The sequence below is a fragment of the Rhinolophus hipposideros genome (genome assembly GCF_964194185.1).
Source record: "Rhinolophus hipposideros genome assembly, chromosome: 18".
Taxonomy (NCBI): domain Eukaryota; kingdom Metazoa; phylum Chordata; class Mammalia; order Chiroptera; family Rhinolophidae; genus Rhinolophus; species Rhinolophus hipposideros.
This window is the reverse complement of record NC_138064.1, coordinates 48720925-48740474: the sequence shown is the minus strand read 5'-3', so window position 1 is coordinate 48740474 and position 19550 is coordinate 48720925. Positions and strand designations below refer to the sequence as shown.

Here is a 19550-nt window from a genome sequence, read left to right as displayed (position 1 = left end):
TTTGACCTCTTTAGGACTCAGTTTCCTTGGTGGGGTGGTTGTGTGACACAGTCGTACACATGGTATTTATTGAGCGGGGCTTGAATTAATGTGTAAAAAGCGCCATCGTACTTTCCATGCTATTTGCACCTTTTCCTTCATTAAAGACAACCAATCCTGCGGGGTAGGTAAAGGCGAGAGATGACATGACTTCTCCAAGGTCACACAGCTCGTGAAGGACCCAGGTTGCCCAGCTCTTGGTCCTGTGACCTTTCCACACGCGCCCGAGAGGAGGAAGCGGCGCCCATGGGGTTGCAAGGATGCAGAGGAGCCAAGGGGGAGAAGAGGCCGCGCGACGAGCGGTGGTGTGAGAGCCGCGGAGGCGCGGGCCGAGGGCGGGCGCAGGGACAGGCGGGCCGCGCCACTGGCCGGGGTGCGTGACACGCGGCTGCGGCTGGAGAGCGAGGGTCGCGCGGCCGGTGCGGGTGAGAGGCGGGAGGCCTGGGCCGGCCGCGGGGCGCGAGGCGGAGGCCCCGCCGCGGGAGGGGGCGGGGAGGCCGCGGCGGGGGTCGTGGGGGTCGTTTCCGCCCCGGCGCGGCGGGCGTGTGGGTGCGGGGCGCGCGGAAGGAACCGGGCGCGGGGTCCGGCCCCCCCGGTGGGGGCGGGGCGGGTCCGGCCGGGGGCGGGTCTTGCTGGGTCCCCCGCGGGAGCGGCGGCGGCGGCGGCGGCGCAGGCGCGGTTCCCGCCTCCTCCCGGCTGGCGGAGCGAGTGGCGGCTGCAGCCCGGCCCCGCTCCCGCGCCGCCCCGCCGCCCCGCCGCCGCCGCACAGCCCCCCGCCCTCCTTCCGCCGCGTCGGGATGAGCTCCCGGAAAGGTGAGCGGCCCGCGGCGTGCCCTCCTCCCTGCCACGCGGCCCCGCAGGCCGGCCGGCCCGACCGTTAATGTGTGTCTCTTCTTTCCCCAGTGCTGGCCATTCAGGCCCGAAAGCGGAGGCCGAAGAGAGAGAAACATCCGAAAAAGTGAGTCCGCGCGGCGCTGGCACCCGGGTCCCCGCCCCCGGCCGGCCGGGGGCAGCCGCGACCGTGCCCAGGAAGTTGCCCGGCTCCCGGGGCCGGCGGGCAGGCTGCTTCCCGGGACGCGGGCGCTCGCGTCCTGCGCGCCCCGCGGGCGGCCGGGGGGAGGGGCGGCGGGCGGGGGAGGGGTGCCGGGGGGGAGGGGCGGCGGGCGGGGGAGGGGCGGCGGGCGGGGGAGGGGCGGCGGCCGGGGGAGGGGCGCGCGAGCCGCGGCCGCCGGCTGGAGCATCCCCGAGTCCCCGGGTCCCCGGGACCCCAGTGGCCGCGGCCGTCGGGGCGGGCGGATGAGGAGGTGCCGGGCGTGCGCCCCGTCCCCCGCGCGCCGAGCCGTCCCCGCAGGTCGCAGGCCCTTCCCCGGAGGGGCGCCCGCGCCGCCGAGAGGCTGCCTACCTGCTCCCACCTGGGCACCCGGGCCCGGAGGGGGGGAGCCGAGTGTGCGAGCGAGTGCGCGTGTGAGAGCGTGTGTCGCCTCCTCGCCCGCCCCGGCCCCTGCCTCTCGGCTGAAAGCCCGAGCCGGTCGTCAGGACGTTCGCCCCGGGCGTGTTCCTGGCGCGAGTTCGGCGCGGAGACGCGTGCATTTCGGCGCTCGGGTCGGTATTCCAAACTTGGCGCTGGGGCCGGACGTGACTGCTGCGCCGGGCCGGGGGGCGTGTGCGCGGGCGGTCCCCGGCGCCGCTCCCCGGCCTCTCGTGCTGCCGCGAGCTGATGAATGGGGTGGTGATGTTTAAAACGTGCCAGTCGCCGGCCACCTCCAGCCTGGCTGCGCCCCGTAGTGGGAGCGGCCGGCTCCCGAGAAGCCTTTCCTGGAGAGCTGCTCCGAGACTGCGGAGCGCCGCCGCCTCTTTTTCCTTTTTCTCTTAATTAAAAAAAAAAATATCTGCCAGCGTTCAACATCTTTATTCTTTCTAGATTTGTGGCTTTGCGCTTCTTTTTGAGCAAGGAAGGGATTTTATGAGGAATGACAGTCCATGATCTTTAAATAAAATCACCAAGTATTTCCTTTTTGTTTCCTTTGGGGGGGCTGCCCTGCAGCATTCCTAGACTTTCTTCCTTCCTGGTCGCTTTGGTCTCCGCTTAGCGAATTTCATACCCGTTGGTATCTGTGCAAACTGCCTAAGTTATTGCTAATGTATATCATAACATTGTATCATGACAGGAGTTTTGTTCCTTCTAAATGCAATATAATTTGAAAGTATGTTCAGGATTTCACGAAATATGAATATCCACCTAATGCCTTAAAAAACTTACAGAATGTGGGAAAAATACTTATTAAGGACTTGAGGAACTGATGGGTAAAAAATTCGATATCGGATTCTTAAGAGGTTAAAACGGAATGGATATTTGGCAGTTTTAGATGCTTTAAAACAATTAATGCTAACTTTCAAGTCAATCAATCTTCAATATGGGATTTCCTTTGGTGAACGATGAAAGTTTAGCCACTAGGTAAGGCGAACTAATGTTTAGGATCTTGAGCTTTAGTCACAACTTTCAATTCAAAGCATTTATTTCTACATTGCTCATTATGTACAGAAACGTAAAAAAGAATTGAAAAAACTCTGCCCCCAGTTTTGGGGAATGACTGTGTGTGTATATATGTATACATATGTGTATGTATATATACATATGTCTGTTAAATATATGCATACATACAGAAAAACAGTTTTCTTTAAGTCATTGTGTGTTTCATATTTTCATATTTCAGGGTATGACTTTCCTAGTGGCTAAGAGCCTTTTTATGGTGTGCTGCAGTTTGGGTTTATGTGGTATGTTAATAAAGAATTAGGGTGTATCCAAGTATTCAACTTTTACTCACAGATTAATCTGTCAGTTTCTTCTATTGTCTGTTGTATGTATTTGATAAGCTTTGAGGGAGATCTCCCCTCCCCCCCAGCCAGTGACTAAATTAACTGGTTAGTCTGCAAGGTAATTAATTAGCAAGAGCAGATCGGTCCATTACATAGGTGTTTGATTAAGACAATGTCGTTTTTAACTTAGTCCTTTGACTAATCAAGAGATTATTTTAAAGGAATGCTTGATATGATTTATTTATTCATGTATTCAACAAGTATTTGCATGCCTTTCCTAGGAGGCGGTGATAGAGCTTTGAACAAGCTGAACAAAGCTACTCCTTAAGCTGACATTCTATGGGGGTTTGGGGAGAATTCCAAAGAAGATGGATTGTGAATGGATTGTGGAGGACGGGAGAGGTACATAATGGGAGCTGGCCAATTATAGTACTTGGGAAACCATGGTGACTTGGTTTAGGGTGCAAAGAGTGGCACGCTGGAGAGAAGAGGTGGTGGAAGAGGGACTTGGGGAGACTGGGAGTCTCAGAGGTACTCATTTTACAGGCAGCTCTGACAGGTTAAGGTCACACATTAGTTTGGACCAGAATTCAGGTCTCTTGATGCCCAGTGTTTTGCTTTCTAGAGGAGGAAAAGGTATAACAGGTCAAATTTTAAACTGTATTGTATAATGATTGGCAAACTTGAATTGCTTTGTGACTACATGGACCTGGCTTGATGTGATATGATCTACTTTTGTCATTATCTACTTGTATGTGCAAGCTGGCTCTTCATTCATTTAGTTCAGTTCAATTCTGTGAGCTTTTGTGAATTGAGGCGGTTTGTATGGACTACTTTTTTTTTTTTTTTTTAAGAAATTTTTGTTTTTTCCAGAGGAACAGGACTTTTAATTGGGGAACAGTGTGTACTTCCAGGCCTTTTTTTCCAAGTCAAGTTGTTGCCCTTTTTCAATCTTAGTTGTGGAGGGTGCCGTTCAGCTTCAAGTTGTCCTTTCAGTCTTAGTTGTGGAGGGCGCAGCTCAGCTCCAGGTCCAGTTGCCGTTTTCTAGTTGCAGGGGGCACAGCCCACCATTCCTTGTGGGAGTCGAACTGGCAACCCTGTGGTTGAGAGCCCACTGGCCCATGTGGGAATCGAACCGGCAGCCTTCGGAGTTAGGAGCTCCAACCGCCTGAGCCACGGGGCCGGCCCAATAATATTTTTGTTTTGGTCTTTCTAAATCACAATCCAGACAAAGATCACATGTCAAGTTTGCATGGCCCCTGAGAAATACCTTTATTAAAGCAATTTTCACCAAAAGTATAACATATTAACATGTTTTAAATGTTTTCTTCATATCACTAAGCACGATTAACCGAGGGCATTTTCTTTTAGACAAGATATCTTTATTCTCTAAACTTAATACGCCACGAATGAAATAGATTTAAAATTCTAATAAATCTTAAAATTCTGCAGTCAAATCTGATACGACATCCATACTCAAATGAAAAATTTCAAATGAGATATCGTTTGTTCTTAAAAGCTTTTATTACGTTCCATGTTGTTCAGGGATTTCCCTAATTTCAAATGAGATATTTTTTGCTCTTAAAAGCTCTTACGTGTGCTGGCTTTGGCAGCATATATACTAAAAAAATTGGAACGATACAGAGAAGATTAGCATGGCCCCTGCGCAAAGATGACACCAAATTCGTGAAGCGTTCCATAAAAAATAAATAAATAAATAAATAAATAAATAAATAAATAAATAAATAAAAGCTCTTACGCTCCGTGTTGTTTGGGGATTTCTCTAATTCTCAAACTGTGTTAGAACGAAACCATGTTATAGAAGTGCCGTGTCATACATGGGGTTACCTGTACCACTGTTTCTTCATTCACTTGTTGGAGGACAGTTGGAAAGTTTCTCGTTTTTGATTCTGACAAAACTGCTGGACATTTTTGTACAGGCTTTTATGTGAACATATTTCTGTTTTTGTAGGATAAATATCCAAGAGTATGATTGCTGGAGGACTTAGGTTTGTGTTTTGACTTTTTAGCAAGTTTGCAACTTGGTCTCTTGGTGTCTCTGTACCTATCGGTCTCTTTTTTTTTCTCTGCATGATATTTGTGATCTGTGTGTGAGCTGTTGATGACGGGATTCTGCACTGTATCCTTTGCGCTCTTGACTTCCTATTGGTAGGTGGATACTGAAGGTTATTATACTTACCTGTTTTCTGTTTCATGGGTTCTGACTGCTGCAGAAAATGATGGGGATGTGATTGGTGGCACTGGGTCAGTAAATCACAGGTGAGACAATTTAGGAATGCTGCGGTACAAGGTTATATCGTAGGTAAGCCTCAATCCTTTCCTGTAGTATGAACTCAAGTTCATAAGCCATGACTTTGGAATACTTCCCATGGAAGATAATCACTTATTTTTGACTTCTTGTTTTGTTACACATTTGTTTAGTCAACAAACATTTGTGCTTACCATTAATACAATTCAGTGCAACAAACACATGAAGTAGGTAATTTCTGTGTTTCCCCGAACATAAGACCTAGCCGGACAATCAGCTCTAATGCGTCTTTTGGAGCAAAAATTACTACAAGACCCAGTCTTATTTTACTATAATTTTTACTATAATATAAGACTGGGTCTTGTAGTAATTTTTGCTCCAAAAGACGCATTAGAGCTGATTGTCCGGCTAGATCTTATGTTCGGGGAAACATGGTGGTGCTAGGCAGTGTGTTGGATGCTAGGAAGACTAAGATGAAGCAAGCCCAGTACTAACTGGAAAGGAGGAGGGACGGGTCAGCAGGACAGTGTGATTGATGAGCACGGTAAGGTTTGGTACATCGGTGCTTTGGTTGGGAAGGGAATGCTTTAGGAAGAGACCTTGTTTGATTTCAGCATTGTTGTTATTTTAATGACATAGCTGTTTTTTTTTTAATTTTAAAAGTAAGTAATATGGGCATGGTAGAAAATTCAGACTACAGAACAATTTAAAGAAATAAACATCAATGGTAGCTCTACCAGTTATTTTGGTGTATTTGCCTTTTACTTGTGCATGTGTTTTTTAAATACTGAATTATAATATTGTATATACTGTATGTATACTATATATGTATGTGTATATACACACGTATATACTTGGTATATTATCCTTTTACTTGCACATATTTTTCTCAGCTTTATTGAGATATTTTGTCATGTGACATGTAAGTTTAAGGTGTACAACATAATGATTTGGTACATGCATATATTGTGAAATAATTATCACAATAAGGTTAGCTACCACCTCCTTCCTCTCACATAATTGTCTTTTTTTATGGTGATCACATGTAAGCTCTACTTTGTTAACTTCCAAGTGTATAATACAGTACTGTTAATTATAATCTATATTTGTATATATTTTCCTTAGTTTTAAAAAATTTTAAAGTTATAGCATATGTACATGCATGTGCATATAGTAAATTAGGAAAGTGCAGTGACTAATCCTAAGTTCACAACTTGATTTTTACATGTATTTTTACCATTATAACCACTCAGATCAAGATACAGATCCTTCCAATACCCTGTAAGTTTCCTTAAGCCTCTCCCCAGACGGTACCCGGTCTCCCAGAGGTAACAACTTTGCTGATACCTCTCATTATGGATAAAATTTGCCTGTTCTTGAATTTAATGAAATCATAGATTATATATACTCTTGTGTCTGACTTCTTTCACTCAACATGTCTGTGAGACTTGCCCACGTTGTTGCACGTACCACTGTTACTGCTTTGTAGTATTTCATAGAATGAATATACCACAATTTACTGTTATCTGTTCTTCTGTTGAGTATTCTTTTCCTTCAGTTTTTAGTCATTAGGAATAAAGCAGCTGTCACCATTCTTGTACATGTCCCTTTGTGGACATTTGCACTCGTGTCTGCTAGAGATGTGCTGGAGCAGTGGGGTTGCTAGGTTACAGCCCAGGGGACGCATAGTGGCAGTGGTCATTGCAAAGGTGTTTTCCCCAGCTTGATTATGAAATAGTTTTGATCGAACTGCTTTTCACTCCTACCAACAATGTATGATAATTTCAGTTGCTCCACATCTTTCCACACTTAATGGTGTGGTTCTTTTTAATTTTAGCTATTCTGAGTATATATGGATACCTCATTGTGGATTTCACCACTCATTTACCTCATGAGTGGTGGTGTTGAACGTGTTTTCATATGCTTATTGGTCATTTGCATTTCCTACTTTGTAAAGTGCATGTTTTGTCTTTTGCCCATTATAAAATATATGTATATGTTGGGTGTAAAGTCTTTTTTTCTTATAGTTGTGACAGTTTTATTGAAATATAATTTACATACCATCCAATTCATCTGCTTAACATGTACAATTCAGTAGCGTCTAGTGGATTCACAGAGTTCTGTTAAATTAGATCTTGGAGGCCAATAATACTTTCCAAGTAAATAAGACGGGGCAAGTTGATGGCTTTGCAGGCAGAAGCAGCACTGCAGTTGGTATAAACATGCGGAGGTGTAAAATGGCATGTTTGTATTCCTGGAATGTCAAGCAGGTAGGTAAGTGTGGGGTGCAGGGTGTGGTGAGCAGTGAGTGAGGCCCTGAGGAAGTCTGCAAAGCCCTGGGGAGCTGTTTGGAGGCACAGATGGACATTTTTAGGAAAGATGACTCTTGCTGCTGTGAGGAGAGCTTAGAAGCCAGGGGACCATTAGGTGGCGATTGCAGGACCTTCAAGAGACTGATAGGTATCGAGGGAGCTGAACTCACTGGCTTTATTATAGTTTCCAACTTAATGTGGGAAGAGAGTGAGAAGGGTCCAGGACGGATCCCAGGTTTCTGAGTTAGCTAAATATGTTTTTTTCTTTTTAAAAGAAACTTGTTGAATAAACTTTGTATGTGTAAAGGAGACAAGGTAGAGAGGGAGTGGTTCTTGAAAAAAATTTTTTTTGTTTTTCAGAAAATGTAAGCAGATGACAAGTAGCGAGCAGAAAGAGGAGATGTTGAAATACTGGCAAGGGGTAGTGGGAAGAAAAGCTGGAAATGACAGGAAGGGATGGGATCAGAGCACAGGTTTGCTTTGGGCAGGAGGAAGGTGACTTCGGTTGCGTGCTTTTAAAAACATGCTCCCAGATTTTGCTGAAGTATTACAGAATACATGACATAGACTCCATGTTATCTTTGGGAGATCCAATAAAATGCGAATCTGCAAACATCTGTCCCCAAGTGTTGTGGACTTGTGGTAAGTATGCAGCAAAGATTGGCTGTGGTTATTAAGTAATCTTTTGTTGCTGTCTTGTTTTTTTTCTAAATGATTTTATCCAGTTCTCCCAACTCAGTTTACACATACTGTACGTGTATTCTTGAGTAGTGAGTGTGTGAACGTCTCTGTTCCTGCTTTGGTTCCATGTTGTGTGATTTGCTGTAGTTTTTTTTTTTTTTTTTTAATTGCTGTATTTTTGAATAGATTTTATTTTTAGGGCAAGGACTCTTCCCATGCTCCCCATAAACACTTTATTTCTCTTGTTTTGAGATTGTTTTGGGCTATTTTTGCATTATTTATTAAGATAATATTTCCAAGTTCCTCCCTCAGTTTCTTTTTGCTGTTTGTTTTGAGGTGATACTGAATTTGTAGATTAATTTAGGGAGATCTGACAAGTCTTGAATTGGAAACACATTTTAAAAAAATTACTTTTTTTCTGATTTTAAAAATATGTACCTGGACGGCCTGATGGCTCAGGTGGTTGGAGCTCCTTGCTCCTAACGCCGGAGGCTGCTGGTTCGATTCCCACATGGGCCAGTAGACTCTCAACCACAAGGATGCCAGTTGATTCCTCGAGTCCCGCAAGGGATGGTGGGCTCCGCCTCCTGCAACTAACGATGGCAACTGGACCTGGAGCTGAGCTGCGCCCTCCACAACTTAGATTGAAAAAGACAACAACTTGACTTGGAAAAGTCCTGGAAGTACACACTGCTCCCCAATAAAGCCCTGTACCCCTTCCCCAATAAAATCTTTAAAAAAAATATGTACCATATTCTGGAATTTACAGAAATATATAAAGAAAGCAAAAATGACTCATTCTTATCATCCAACAAGATATACAGAGAGGATATTGTTAATGTTTTGGTATATTTCCTTCTAGTCCTTTTTTTGTCCCTGTTTGTTATTTACTTATCTCATATATAATTTTGTATTCTACTTTTCTCATTTAACATTTAGTCATAGACAGTTTTAATGTCCTTAAAATTTTTCAGAACCAATTATTAGTGACTGTAACAGTCTAATTTACTTAACTTTAATTTGCTTAAACATTTGTCTATTGCTAAACAAATGTTTCCAGTTTGCTAGCATTGTAATACTTCAGTGAATATCTTTGTCTGCATTTCAGATTTTCTTAGACTATGTGGAGTCCTAGAAATATTGAGTAAAAGACTGAGTGCCTTTTGTTTTTTTTTTTAATTTTCATTGGGGAATATTGGGGAACAGTGTGTTTTTCCAGGACCCATCAGCTCCAAGTCAAGGCGTCGTTTTCAGTCTAGTTGAGGAAGGCGCAGCTCAGCTCCAAGTCAAGTCGTTTCCTTTAATCTAGTTGTAGAGGGCACAGCTCACTCACTGGTCCATGTGGGAATCGAACCGGCTTGGTGTTATGAGCCTTGCCCTCTACCCAGCTGAGCCAACCGGCCGCCCTAGACTGACCCTGGTATGTTTCCCAGTTTTGGAAAGCTCTTAAAGAAGAGTCAACAGGACTAGAACTAGCTAATTATGGGACATGAAGTGGAAGAGGAAAAGGCATTAAAACATGGCAGAATTAAAGTTTGACTGAAAATGTTACACTTAATGAAGAATAAGAAAGTTGCGAGAAGTTGTTTGGAGATGGGAAAGAGATTTTATTTTAGGTACACAATTTGAAATGACAGGTATTCAAAAGGAGATACATTATAGTTAGTTGGTGTGCAGGTGGGAGGCTTGGACTTAGAATACACATTTGAGGACAATTAGGAAGCAAGATCAGCTCACTGAGGGGAAGAGAGAGGATGGAGAGAAGAGGGCTGGGGCCTGTAACCTGGAAAATGTCTATTGGGGCAAAATAAAAGAAAGGAAGCTAAAGATCAGTTTTAAGAGGATAAGTAAAAGATAAGTCCAAGGAGAATGAGATTTGAGAAAAGTTAATTAGATTTGTTAGTTTAGTTAATCATTGATGCCCTTCATATTTCAGGGGTATTTTTCTTTTTTTTTTTCAAATCTTGACAATTTATGAAGAATTCACCTATCATTGTCTCATCTGGTATAGGCAGGTAGTATTACTTGTGTTGGTGACTAAGGATTAAAGAGATTTATTTTTGTCTTTGTGCTGGAAAGCTAGTAGGACCCCAGGTTTCTGACACCAGATCTTGTGTTCTGGTCTCAAAAAAAAAAAAAAAAAAAAAAAAAAAAAGATGCTGTACCTGCATGTGCCAGGTTTTTAAGCTTGTAGCCTGCCCTGATTCCTGGAGCATTACCAGCTAAGGGTACAGGTAGTGCACTCCAATATCTATACACTTATAATATTTAATTTCTTGTTAATTACATGTACATTCAAATTCACAAATTAATTTGTGCATTAATTTAGAAATAGCTTTTCCACTCATGTTTTCATAAAGCAGTTTTATTCAGACATTTCACATTTGCAACATCAATGACTTATCATTAAAAATGCTTTGACTCGGCCCAGTGGCTCATGCGGTTGGAGCTCGGTGCTCCTAACTCCGGAGGCTGCCAGTTCGATTCCCACTTGGGCCAGTGGGCTCTCAACCACAAGGTTGCCGTTTCAACTCCCGCAAGGGATGGTGGGCTGTGCCCCCTGCAACTAGCAACGGCAACTGGACCTGGAGCTGAGCTGTGCCCTCCACAACTAAGACTGAAAGGACAACAACTTGACTTGGAAAAAAGGCCTGGACGTACACTGTTCCCCAATAAAGTCCTGTTCCCCTTCCCCAATAAAATCTTAAAAAAAATTAACCTGGTTTTGTGCTAATTATTTGTCAGCTATACGCCAATAAAGCTGAACAAAAAGTTATAAAAATCTTGAAATTGCAGTATCTGAGTAATTGGTTATGGGGATTCACTACTATCTTCTCTATTTTGGCTGTTTACGAAAATAAAAAAGGTTTTAAACACATTAAAAATGATTTTTGAATCAGTTAATAGTTTTCCGGAGCACATGATACATATTTTTAAAAATTAACTTTGTGCATTTTTATTGAGAAAAAAATTGATCTCACGGTATAAGTTTAAGGCGTACAGCATGATGATTACCAAATATGTTTTAGTTAACATCTGTCATAAAAAGAAAACAAAAAAAGATTTCTCCTTGTGATGAGAGCTCTTAGGATCTACTGCCTTAACCACTTTCCTGTGTGTCATGCAGCAGTATTAACTGTCATCATGTACGTTGCATCGTTATTACTTGTAAGTGGAAGTGTGTACCTTTTGACTCCTTCCTCCAGTCACCCCTCCCGCACCTCTGGTAACAACAAATCTGATCTCTTTAAAAACCTTAATTTTTAGAACTATTTTAAGTTTATGGAAGAGCTGTGAAGAGAGAGCACATGGCATTTATTTTAGTCTAACTGAGGTACATCATTCTTGAATCCATATTTTATCTGTTCTTGAATTCATATTTTATCCAAGTTATAACTTTGCAAAACAGTGGATTCCCCTCCCCATTTGTTCTATAGAATTACATTTATTATCACAAATAAATGCTTTTTTAAAGCAAATTAAAAAAAGGCTGTGTATAGCAATGAGGTCATACCCTGAGGAATAATTCCAAAAATGTGTTGAATTTATTTTCCTCCTTTCAAATTGATTTTATTGTGTTGAAATCTATAAGGCTCCCAAATTAGTGTTGATTCAAGTGATTTCAGGCAGTTATGTCAATCAGCCCTGTCACTGAAGAACATTTCATCCCTCTCTTCTTTCCTCAGTCTGTCCAGGACTCCTCCGGCCCTGCTCATCTCAGAAGGTTCCTTCTCTCACATTACACAGGTCACAGTTTCCTACCATTTGCCATCAAGTCTAGCATTACTGTGATCTTGATTGATCATTTCCTTTTGTCTTAAAGATATTTTTTTGCCTTATGTTAAAAATGAGATAATTGAGAGAGCAGTTCTTTATAATAAAGGCTTTGTAAGGACTAGAATGTAAAGAAACTACCTCTTTTTTGAGGGGTAATTTTTGGGAAAAGAACATGGCTTGTGCCCTGTTTCCCTGAAAATGAGACTTTGCTGGACAATCAGCTCTAATGCATCTTTTGGAGCAAAAATTAATATAAGACCCGCTATTATATTAATTATATTATACCTGGTCTTACATTAGACTAAAGTAAGACCAGGTCTTATATTAATTTTTGCTCCAAAAGACGCATTAGAGCTGATTGTTCCACTAGGTCTTATTTTTGGGGAAACACAGTATTTGGGCATATATGATATTTTATATTGAGTTCTTAGTCTTACTAGATAAATCCTACAACATGTATATGTAATGTTTTGCCCCCAATATTTGAATTCAGTTCTATTTTGAGTATTTTTAGTTAAACTGCTTTGCTAATAAGTTTATAATTTATAATTGGTTTATCAAGATTTCATCGTGCATTTATTTCAGCTGTCTTTCCTCCCCCCCCCTTCTATTGCCTTCCCCCCCCAACTCTGGTTCAAGCCGTTGTTTCTCAGTCTAGTTGTGTAGGACACAGCTCCCTGGCCCATGCTGGTATTACGAGCCTGGTGCTCCCCACGGCTGAGGCCGTTGGTCGCCAGTTGTTGATGGACCACTCACAGTAGCTCACGGCAGTACACGGTAGCCCTCGGTCACTCACGCTGGTTGCCAGCCACTCACGCTGGCCACCCGCGGCTCCTGGCAGCACATAGCAGCCCACAGCAGCTCTCGCCAATGCCAACCTACAGCTGCTCTCGGCAGCCCAGCTCCAGGGAGAGCTGTTGTTCACAGTCTTAGCTGTAGAGGGCGCAGCTCACTGGCCCATGTGGGAAATCGAACTGATGACCTTGGCGTTAGGAGCATGGCGCTCCAACCACCTGAGCCACTGGGCTGGTCCTATTTCAACTGTCTTTTGGACGAATTATTAATGTAAATTCTCAAGTCAGGGTCTCAGAATGTGGGGCCTAAAGTAATAGGGGCAAGAGGGAACATCTGGATGAGGCTATAGAATGCTTTAAACTTGGATATGTTGTTAACACACAAGATTGTTGTGCACCTTAGTTGAACACAGCGTTTGGGTGCCCATATCCCCTATACGACTGTAATTTAGTAGATGTGCCCCTGGACAGATTGTGTGAACTGTGTAGGTTTACTAGGTAGGGTAAGTAGGAGAAGGAGTAGAGAAAGACTTCAACCTGGGGTACTGTTACAACCCCAGGAAACAGAAGTTTAATTGAGATGTAGAGGAGATAAGATGGGAAATTCACTTAGGAGAAACTCTGGCTCTGGGGAGTCCTGTGCCTGGGTACTTCCTTTGGTCACCAGGTACTGTCACTGCTTTTGGCATCTAGGGAACGAGGTTGCAGCTACTGTTTCAGCTGCCAGTTAGCTATTGCAGCCACTTATCTAGAAATCTTATGCTACTGATTATTTTTATTTTTAGAATATCCCATTGAAAGATTTTTTTGGGGATGGGCATGATGTGTTTTATTCTAAAATAGGGTGTAACTAAGTGTTAATTGTAGCATTAAAGTAAAATTGACTACATCTTTCACAGCTGAAATATACTGGTAGGGCTGTGGACCTGAAAATGCAGTGGAGTGGCTGGGATTTTGGCGAGCATCTGTACAGGTGTTTTTCAGTTACTTTGTAGTCGCAGAAAGGTTGTTAAATAAAATTTTACATATAATCTTATTATATGTAAAGTGGAAAAGTGGCTTCATTCTGGGAGAATTGGCAGGTGAGGGCTTGGCTTTCCCCTCACCCACTGTAGTACCCCCATGGCATCTTCTTGGGGTGTCCCGACCGGCAGGACAATGCAACGTGGGACGAGGGGAAGAAACCTGTTGAGGATGAAAAAAAGGGGAGACAGGAGACGCGAAGAATGGAGGCAAGACAGGGATCTGATCAAGCCTCAAAATTTTATTACGATGGCGGGTTATATATATAGCTATGTCAGATGGGGGTGGGATATGCTATGTCATAGGGTGGCGAGGTACTTGTCGCGGGCTGATAGGCTAGGACAGGGCGATGCCATATGAGGTACAAGGAAATGGGCAGGCTCTGGGTTTGGCGCGCGCGGGCTCTGGGTTTGGCGCGCGCGGGCTTTGGGTTTTGTGACCAGGAAGTTCTGCCTAGGCAAGGCCTGGGGATTTCTATGGCTTCCGACATCTCCTCCCTTTTTGTTTGTTTTAAGGAGGTGGGCCTTGACCGAGTGAGGGAGCAGAGGCCTGGTTCCTCCAACGAGCAGAGCTCGTTATTGGATGGTTTTGGGTATCTTTTTGTGGAGGAGAGGTAGAGATTTTTTGATACCAACCTCTATGCAAACCAGGTATGTTCTCAGGAAAGTTAAAGGGAGCCGACCGTTGTGAGTCGAGCCCTTTCCTTGCAAATGCTTTGCTTTGCACTCACCTCGGTGCCCATACCCCTCCCCAACTCGTGGGGGGAGTAGACATACCCTTAGTATTATGTCGTCCCCGTGGGGAGGAAGCCAAGATAGCCTTCTTCGAGGCCGTCCCCTGTTGCTAGCCGCTGATAATGGATTTGGATTGGTTTGGCCAAAACAGCATCGATTTGGTTTTTAATGAGGTCAGTAATGCGCCTAAAAGCCCATGGCCCGAAGGCTATTAAGAGAAGGATGCATAGGAGGGGGCCAAGGGTGGGGAGCAGGTAGGGGAGAAGTCCGTTGAGACCCGTCCAGAGTGGGTTTTCGAAGAGTTCTTTGCGTCTTTTTACTAGGTCCTCTTGTAGTTTTTTGATCTTGTCTCGGACGATCCCAGACTTGTTAGCATAGAAGCAGCAGCGTTCCTGTAAAGCTAAGCAGATACCTCCCTGTTCTGCAGTGAGAAGATCTAGGCCTCGACGGTTTTGTAAGACTACTTCAGCTAAAGAGTCAATCTGATCTTGGAGATCATTGATGGTCCCAGAAAGTGTTTGGACATCATCTATCAGCTGGCGTGATAGTTTATTGTAGGACTGGACTGCAACACCTACTCCCGCGGTACCCGAGGCTATTCCAGCAGTAATTCCTAGCCCTACGAGTAAGGGAATGGCTGTAATAGCACGCTTGTGGCGCCCGGTGGCAAATTCTAGGCTGGGGAGAGGGACAGGTGTGTCTCCTGGGATAATAGAGATATCAGGGAGGAGACTAGCTGAGACACAAAGTCCAGTCCAGTTGGTGGGTAACGTGGTGTAAGCGAGGCTGTTCCCACATATGAAAACTTGTCCAGGGCTAGAACACAAGGTTCCGTTAACTTGAATGATGTCAGAACAGTTAGTAAAAGTGACAAACCCTAGATCTACATCAAAAGTGTTGTTTTGAAATCGTCCCTGATAGCAGGGGGAGGTATTAAATCCTACAGGTTGAACTCTAAGAGGAAGGGAGAGACGGGAACAGTTAGAGATTTGTGTGTTTACTGTGATATTGGAGGGGATTGCAGTAGGTATGGGAGTTCCCATAGTCATGCAAAGCCAGCAGTCCTGGGCAAGAGAAGGGTTGGAATGATTTAAGGCCCAGAAGGTGGATTCGAGAATGTTGTTGGTTTGTGTGTCTAAATCCATATCCCGGGATTTTGGGAGAGCCAAGGGGTGGTAAGTTAAAGGGGGGAATAGGTGGTGGAGTATTTTTTGAATGTGCTCAGTGACAAGAGTCTCTTTTAATATGTCATTTGGCCCTCCGCCATCTGAAATGTGGACAGGCATTTTAGTTTGCCAACAGACTTTATTTCCAATTGTACCACTGCAGCCCGCCTGACTATATTTGTTATTGTCAGAGAGGGAGGTGGAGTCCCAATCGCCTCCGAATGTGGCGGACCTACGTCTCAATAACATGGCTGTGAGATAAGTTTGGTTGTCTGAGCCAGTACAAATTTGGGTGGTTGTGTAGCAGGAAGAATGCATTTGATCAAAATAGCTGCATTCGCTGGGGCAGGGCGGTGGTAGTCCTGCAATGGGGGGAATAATGCGGGGCTTATTGGTACAGGTCCATTGTGTTTCATCTATTCCTAGTCCGAATCCCCCCTTTATATTAGGATTATAGGCGAGGTAGGCTACTTTATTACCGCAATCAGTGGATGCTAAGTATGCTAAATTTACCTGTCCTTGTGGGGCTGGCTCCTCGGTGTGGGCACGGAGGTATCCACTGGGCACTGTGCCTCCCGGGCAGTCACATGGGTTGCCATAGAGCTGTCTGTATAGCTGCTCGCGGCTTACGGGGGGCCCAAACCCTCCGTAAACGGGGATGATGAGGAATGTGAAGAGTGTCAAAGTGAAGGACTCCATGAAGAACTTTATGTCCTGTGAAAAGAGAGAGAGATTTTCTCAGGGAAGATATCCCTGGAGTCTTTATGTGTTATTTGGATTTGGGGTGTTGACAGGCTTAACGAGACGCTCTGGCAGCCATCGCGCGCCGCCTTCCTGAGAATCATAAATGCAGGCTGACCCACGTCCCCAAATGAGGACTGGATCGGGGCCGTTCCATTTGGAGGTTAATGGATCTTTCCACATAACTGTAGCATATTGATTTTTTGTTTCTTGGTGCCAGAAGCGATCGGCAGCCGATTTTCCCTGAGCGTTAAGTTGTAGGAAATTAAGGGTAAACAATGCATGGCTGAGAACATTACGAGGAGATCCTTTGGTCGGATAGGCAGTGGTGGTTTTTAACTTGTTGATGGTGTTTTTGAGTGTCTGGTGGGCTCGCTCTACAATGCCCTGGCCTTGGGGATTGTAAGGGATGCCAGTGACGTGTTTGATTTGGAATTGAGCACAAAAGGCTTGAAATGCCTGGGAGGTATACCCTGGTCCATTGTCTGTTTTTATAGTTTGAGGTTTTTCTAGTGTGGTAAGGCATTGGAGGGTATGGGCTATGATGTTTTTTGTAGCCTCGCCCCCATGAAGGGTGGCAACCATGAAGCCGCTGAAGGTATCTATAGTTACGTGTACATACTTTAAATGGCCGAATTCAGGAATATGTGTAATGTCCATCTGCCAGATTTGTCCAGGGAGTAAGCCCCTTGGGTTAACTCCTAGGTGAGGAAGAGGCAGAAAGGTTATGCACCCTGAGCAACTTTTAACAATGTGTCTAGCCTGATCTCGGGTAATTTTGAATAACAAGCGAAGTGTGTGGGCATTGACATGATGTAAGTTGTGGAATTGGGTGGCTCGCGTTATAGGATCTAAGGTTAAGGGACATACTAAGCGGGTATGATTGTCTGCTATAGCATTGCCCTGTGAAAGGGGTCCAGGGAGGTCAGTATGAGCCCGAAGATGACTAAGGAAAAATGGGGTCTGTCTTTGTAGTATGAGATGTTGTAGTTGTTGAAAAAGTTTGGCAGCGCTGGTAGAGGGCTTGATATATGGCACTGTTTTTAGTTGGGGCACAGACAGGGCGATATAGGCACTATCAGTGTACAAGTTAAAGGGTGACTCCTGTAGTTTTTTAAACACTTTTATAACGGCATAAAGTTCAACAAGTTGGGCAGACTGAAATGGAGACTGCACCTGAAATCTTTGTGAGTTAATGACATATGCTGCTACGCCAGAAGAAGACCCATCCGTGAAAACCAAGGCGGCATTTTGTAATGGTTTAGTGGCTGTTATCTTTGGAAAAACAAAGGGATGTAGTCTGGAGAACTGTAGGAGTTTATTAGGGGGATAATGATTATCTATCTTGCCCTGAAATGATGTAAGGGAAATGATCCAGTCATCGTTATTTTGGGTTAGCCAATTAAGCTGTTCTTTAGTGTAGGGGAGAATGAGCTGATCAGGGTCCCTGCCAAAGTGTTGTCGGCTTTTTTCTCTTCCTATCTTAATAAGTTTGACTACCAGGGATGGGTATGTGACTAGGACCTTAGACGGGGAGGAGGGTAAATGAACCCAGAAGAGGGGATTATCTTGCCATAAGACCCCAGTAGGTGTATGAGGGGTTGCACAAATAATGAGGGAGAAGGGCTGTTTGTATGATAGAAAGGTGACTTGTTGTTGTTGAATTGCCTTTTCTAGTAATTGAAGAGAGCCCTTTGCCTCAGGCGACAGCTCTCGAGGGGAGAGAGGGTCTGAGTCTCCCTGAAGAATATCAAAGAGGGGCTTGAGGTCTCCTGTAGTGAGCCTTAAGTATGGTCGAAGCCAGTTAATATCTCCCAAAAATTTTTGAAAGTCATGTAAAGTGTATAAATGACTAGTTTTAAGTTGGACTTTTTGGGTGGTTATGGACTGATTATGTAGCTCAAATCCCAGATAGTAGTAGGGGTCTTTGAGCTGGATCTTATTGGGGGCAAGTTGGAGTCCATAAGTGGTAAGATTGTGAGTTAAGTGTTGGCAGCATTGGAGTACCTCTGTGGTGGTCTTTCCTGCTAGAAGGATATCGTCCATATAATGAATAATATAAATAGTGGGCCATTGTGTTCTAACAGGATCCACAGCTTGTGCCACAAATTTTTGGCATAGGGTGGGACTATTGGCCATGCCTTGTGGGAGGACTTTCCACTGAAAGCGCTGCATAGGACCCTTGAAGTTGGTTACAGGCAGGCTAAATGCGAAACGCTCTCTGTCCAGGGGGTGTAAAGGAATGGTAAAGAAACAATCTTTAAGGTCTATAATAATCTTGTGATAGTTAGCTGGGATAGCTGTCGGGGAAGGGAGGCCTGGTTGGAGGGCTCCCATGGAGAACATGGTTTTATTAATTTCTCTGAGATCCTGAAGGAGGCGCCAAGACCCAGACTTCTTTTTAATAACAAAAATGGGTGTATTCCATGGCGAAGTAGTTGGTTCTATATGTCCTGCCGCTAATTGTTCCTGCACTAACCGAGAAGCTGCGGACAACTTTTCCTCAGGTAGTGGCCATTGGTCCACCCAAACGGGGGAATTGTCTTTCCATTTTATCTTCTCCGCATGGGGTGCAGGAGGATCAATGGCCGCTAGGAAAAATCCTGACTGCCTAATCCTTGTCGGTTAGGGTTGGGCTTTATAGAAAGGGGATTTTTTATCCCTTGACCAGCTTTTCCCAGTCCCTGTCCAGGGAGATAGCCTTGGTTAAGCATCTGTTGAGCAACTATTTCGTTGGGGCTGCACATGATAAGTTTGAGTTGTGATAGGATATCACGGCCCCACAGATTAATGGGAATTCCAGAAATAATATATGGCTGGACCTTACCAGTATTGCCCTCTTCGTCTTCCCATGAGAGTATTTTAGAGCTTTGTCTGGGATTGGCTGATTGTCCTATGCCCTGTAGATGGGTATATGAGGCTTTAGAGGGCCATGTTGAAGGCCAGTATCTATCTGAGATGACTGTTGCGTCCGCTCCCGTGTCTATTAAACCTTGAAATTTTTTTCCATCTAAGTACAGGGTTAAAAGTGGCCTCTCTAAAGTGACCTGTTGTATCCAATAGGCATCTGAGGAGCCGAAGGCGGACTCCCGTCTCTTTGGTGTCAGATATTGTTTATTAGAGGTGTCTAATGGGAGAAGCACAAGCTGTGCTATCCTTTGGCCTTTTACTATGGATACAGGGCCCAGAGGGGCCGA

At 44.5% G+C, this 19550-nt stretch overlaps 1 protein-coding gene across 18 annotated transcripts in view; it reads left to right on the top strand.

The window, feature by feature from the left end:
* The first annotated feature begins 263 nt into the window (after positions 1 to 263).
* SRPK2 (SRSF protein kinase 2) overlaps positions 264 to 19550 on the top strand; it is a 214460-nt gene continuing 195173 nt past the window's right edge. For 5 of the 18 annotated variants that reach the window (XM_081079988.1, XM_081079987.1, XM_081079986.1 and 2 more), the window contains exons 1-2: positions 271 to 412; positions 943 to 997. In XM_081079988.1, the coding sequence (XP_080936114.1) occupies positions 286 to 412; positions 943 to 997 (182 nt within the window). In that variant the 5' untranslated portion in view covers positions 271 to 285. Of the gene's footprint in view, positions 465 to 688; positions 853 to 942; positions 998 to 19550 lie in introns of those variants that run through there. The other 13 variants (XM_081079973.1, XM_081079991.1, XM_081079979.1 and 10 more) reach the window with 8 other exon arrangements.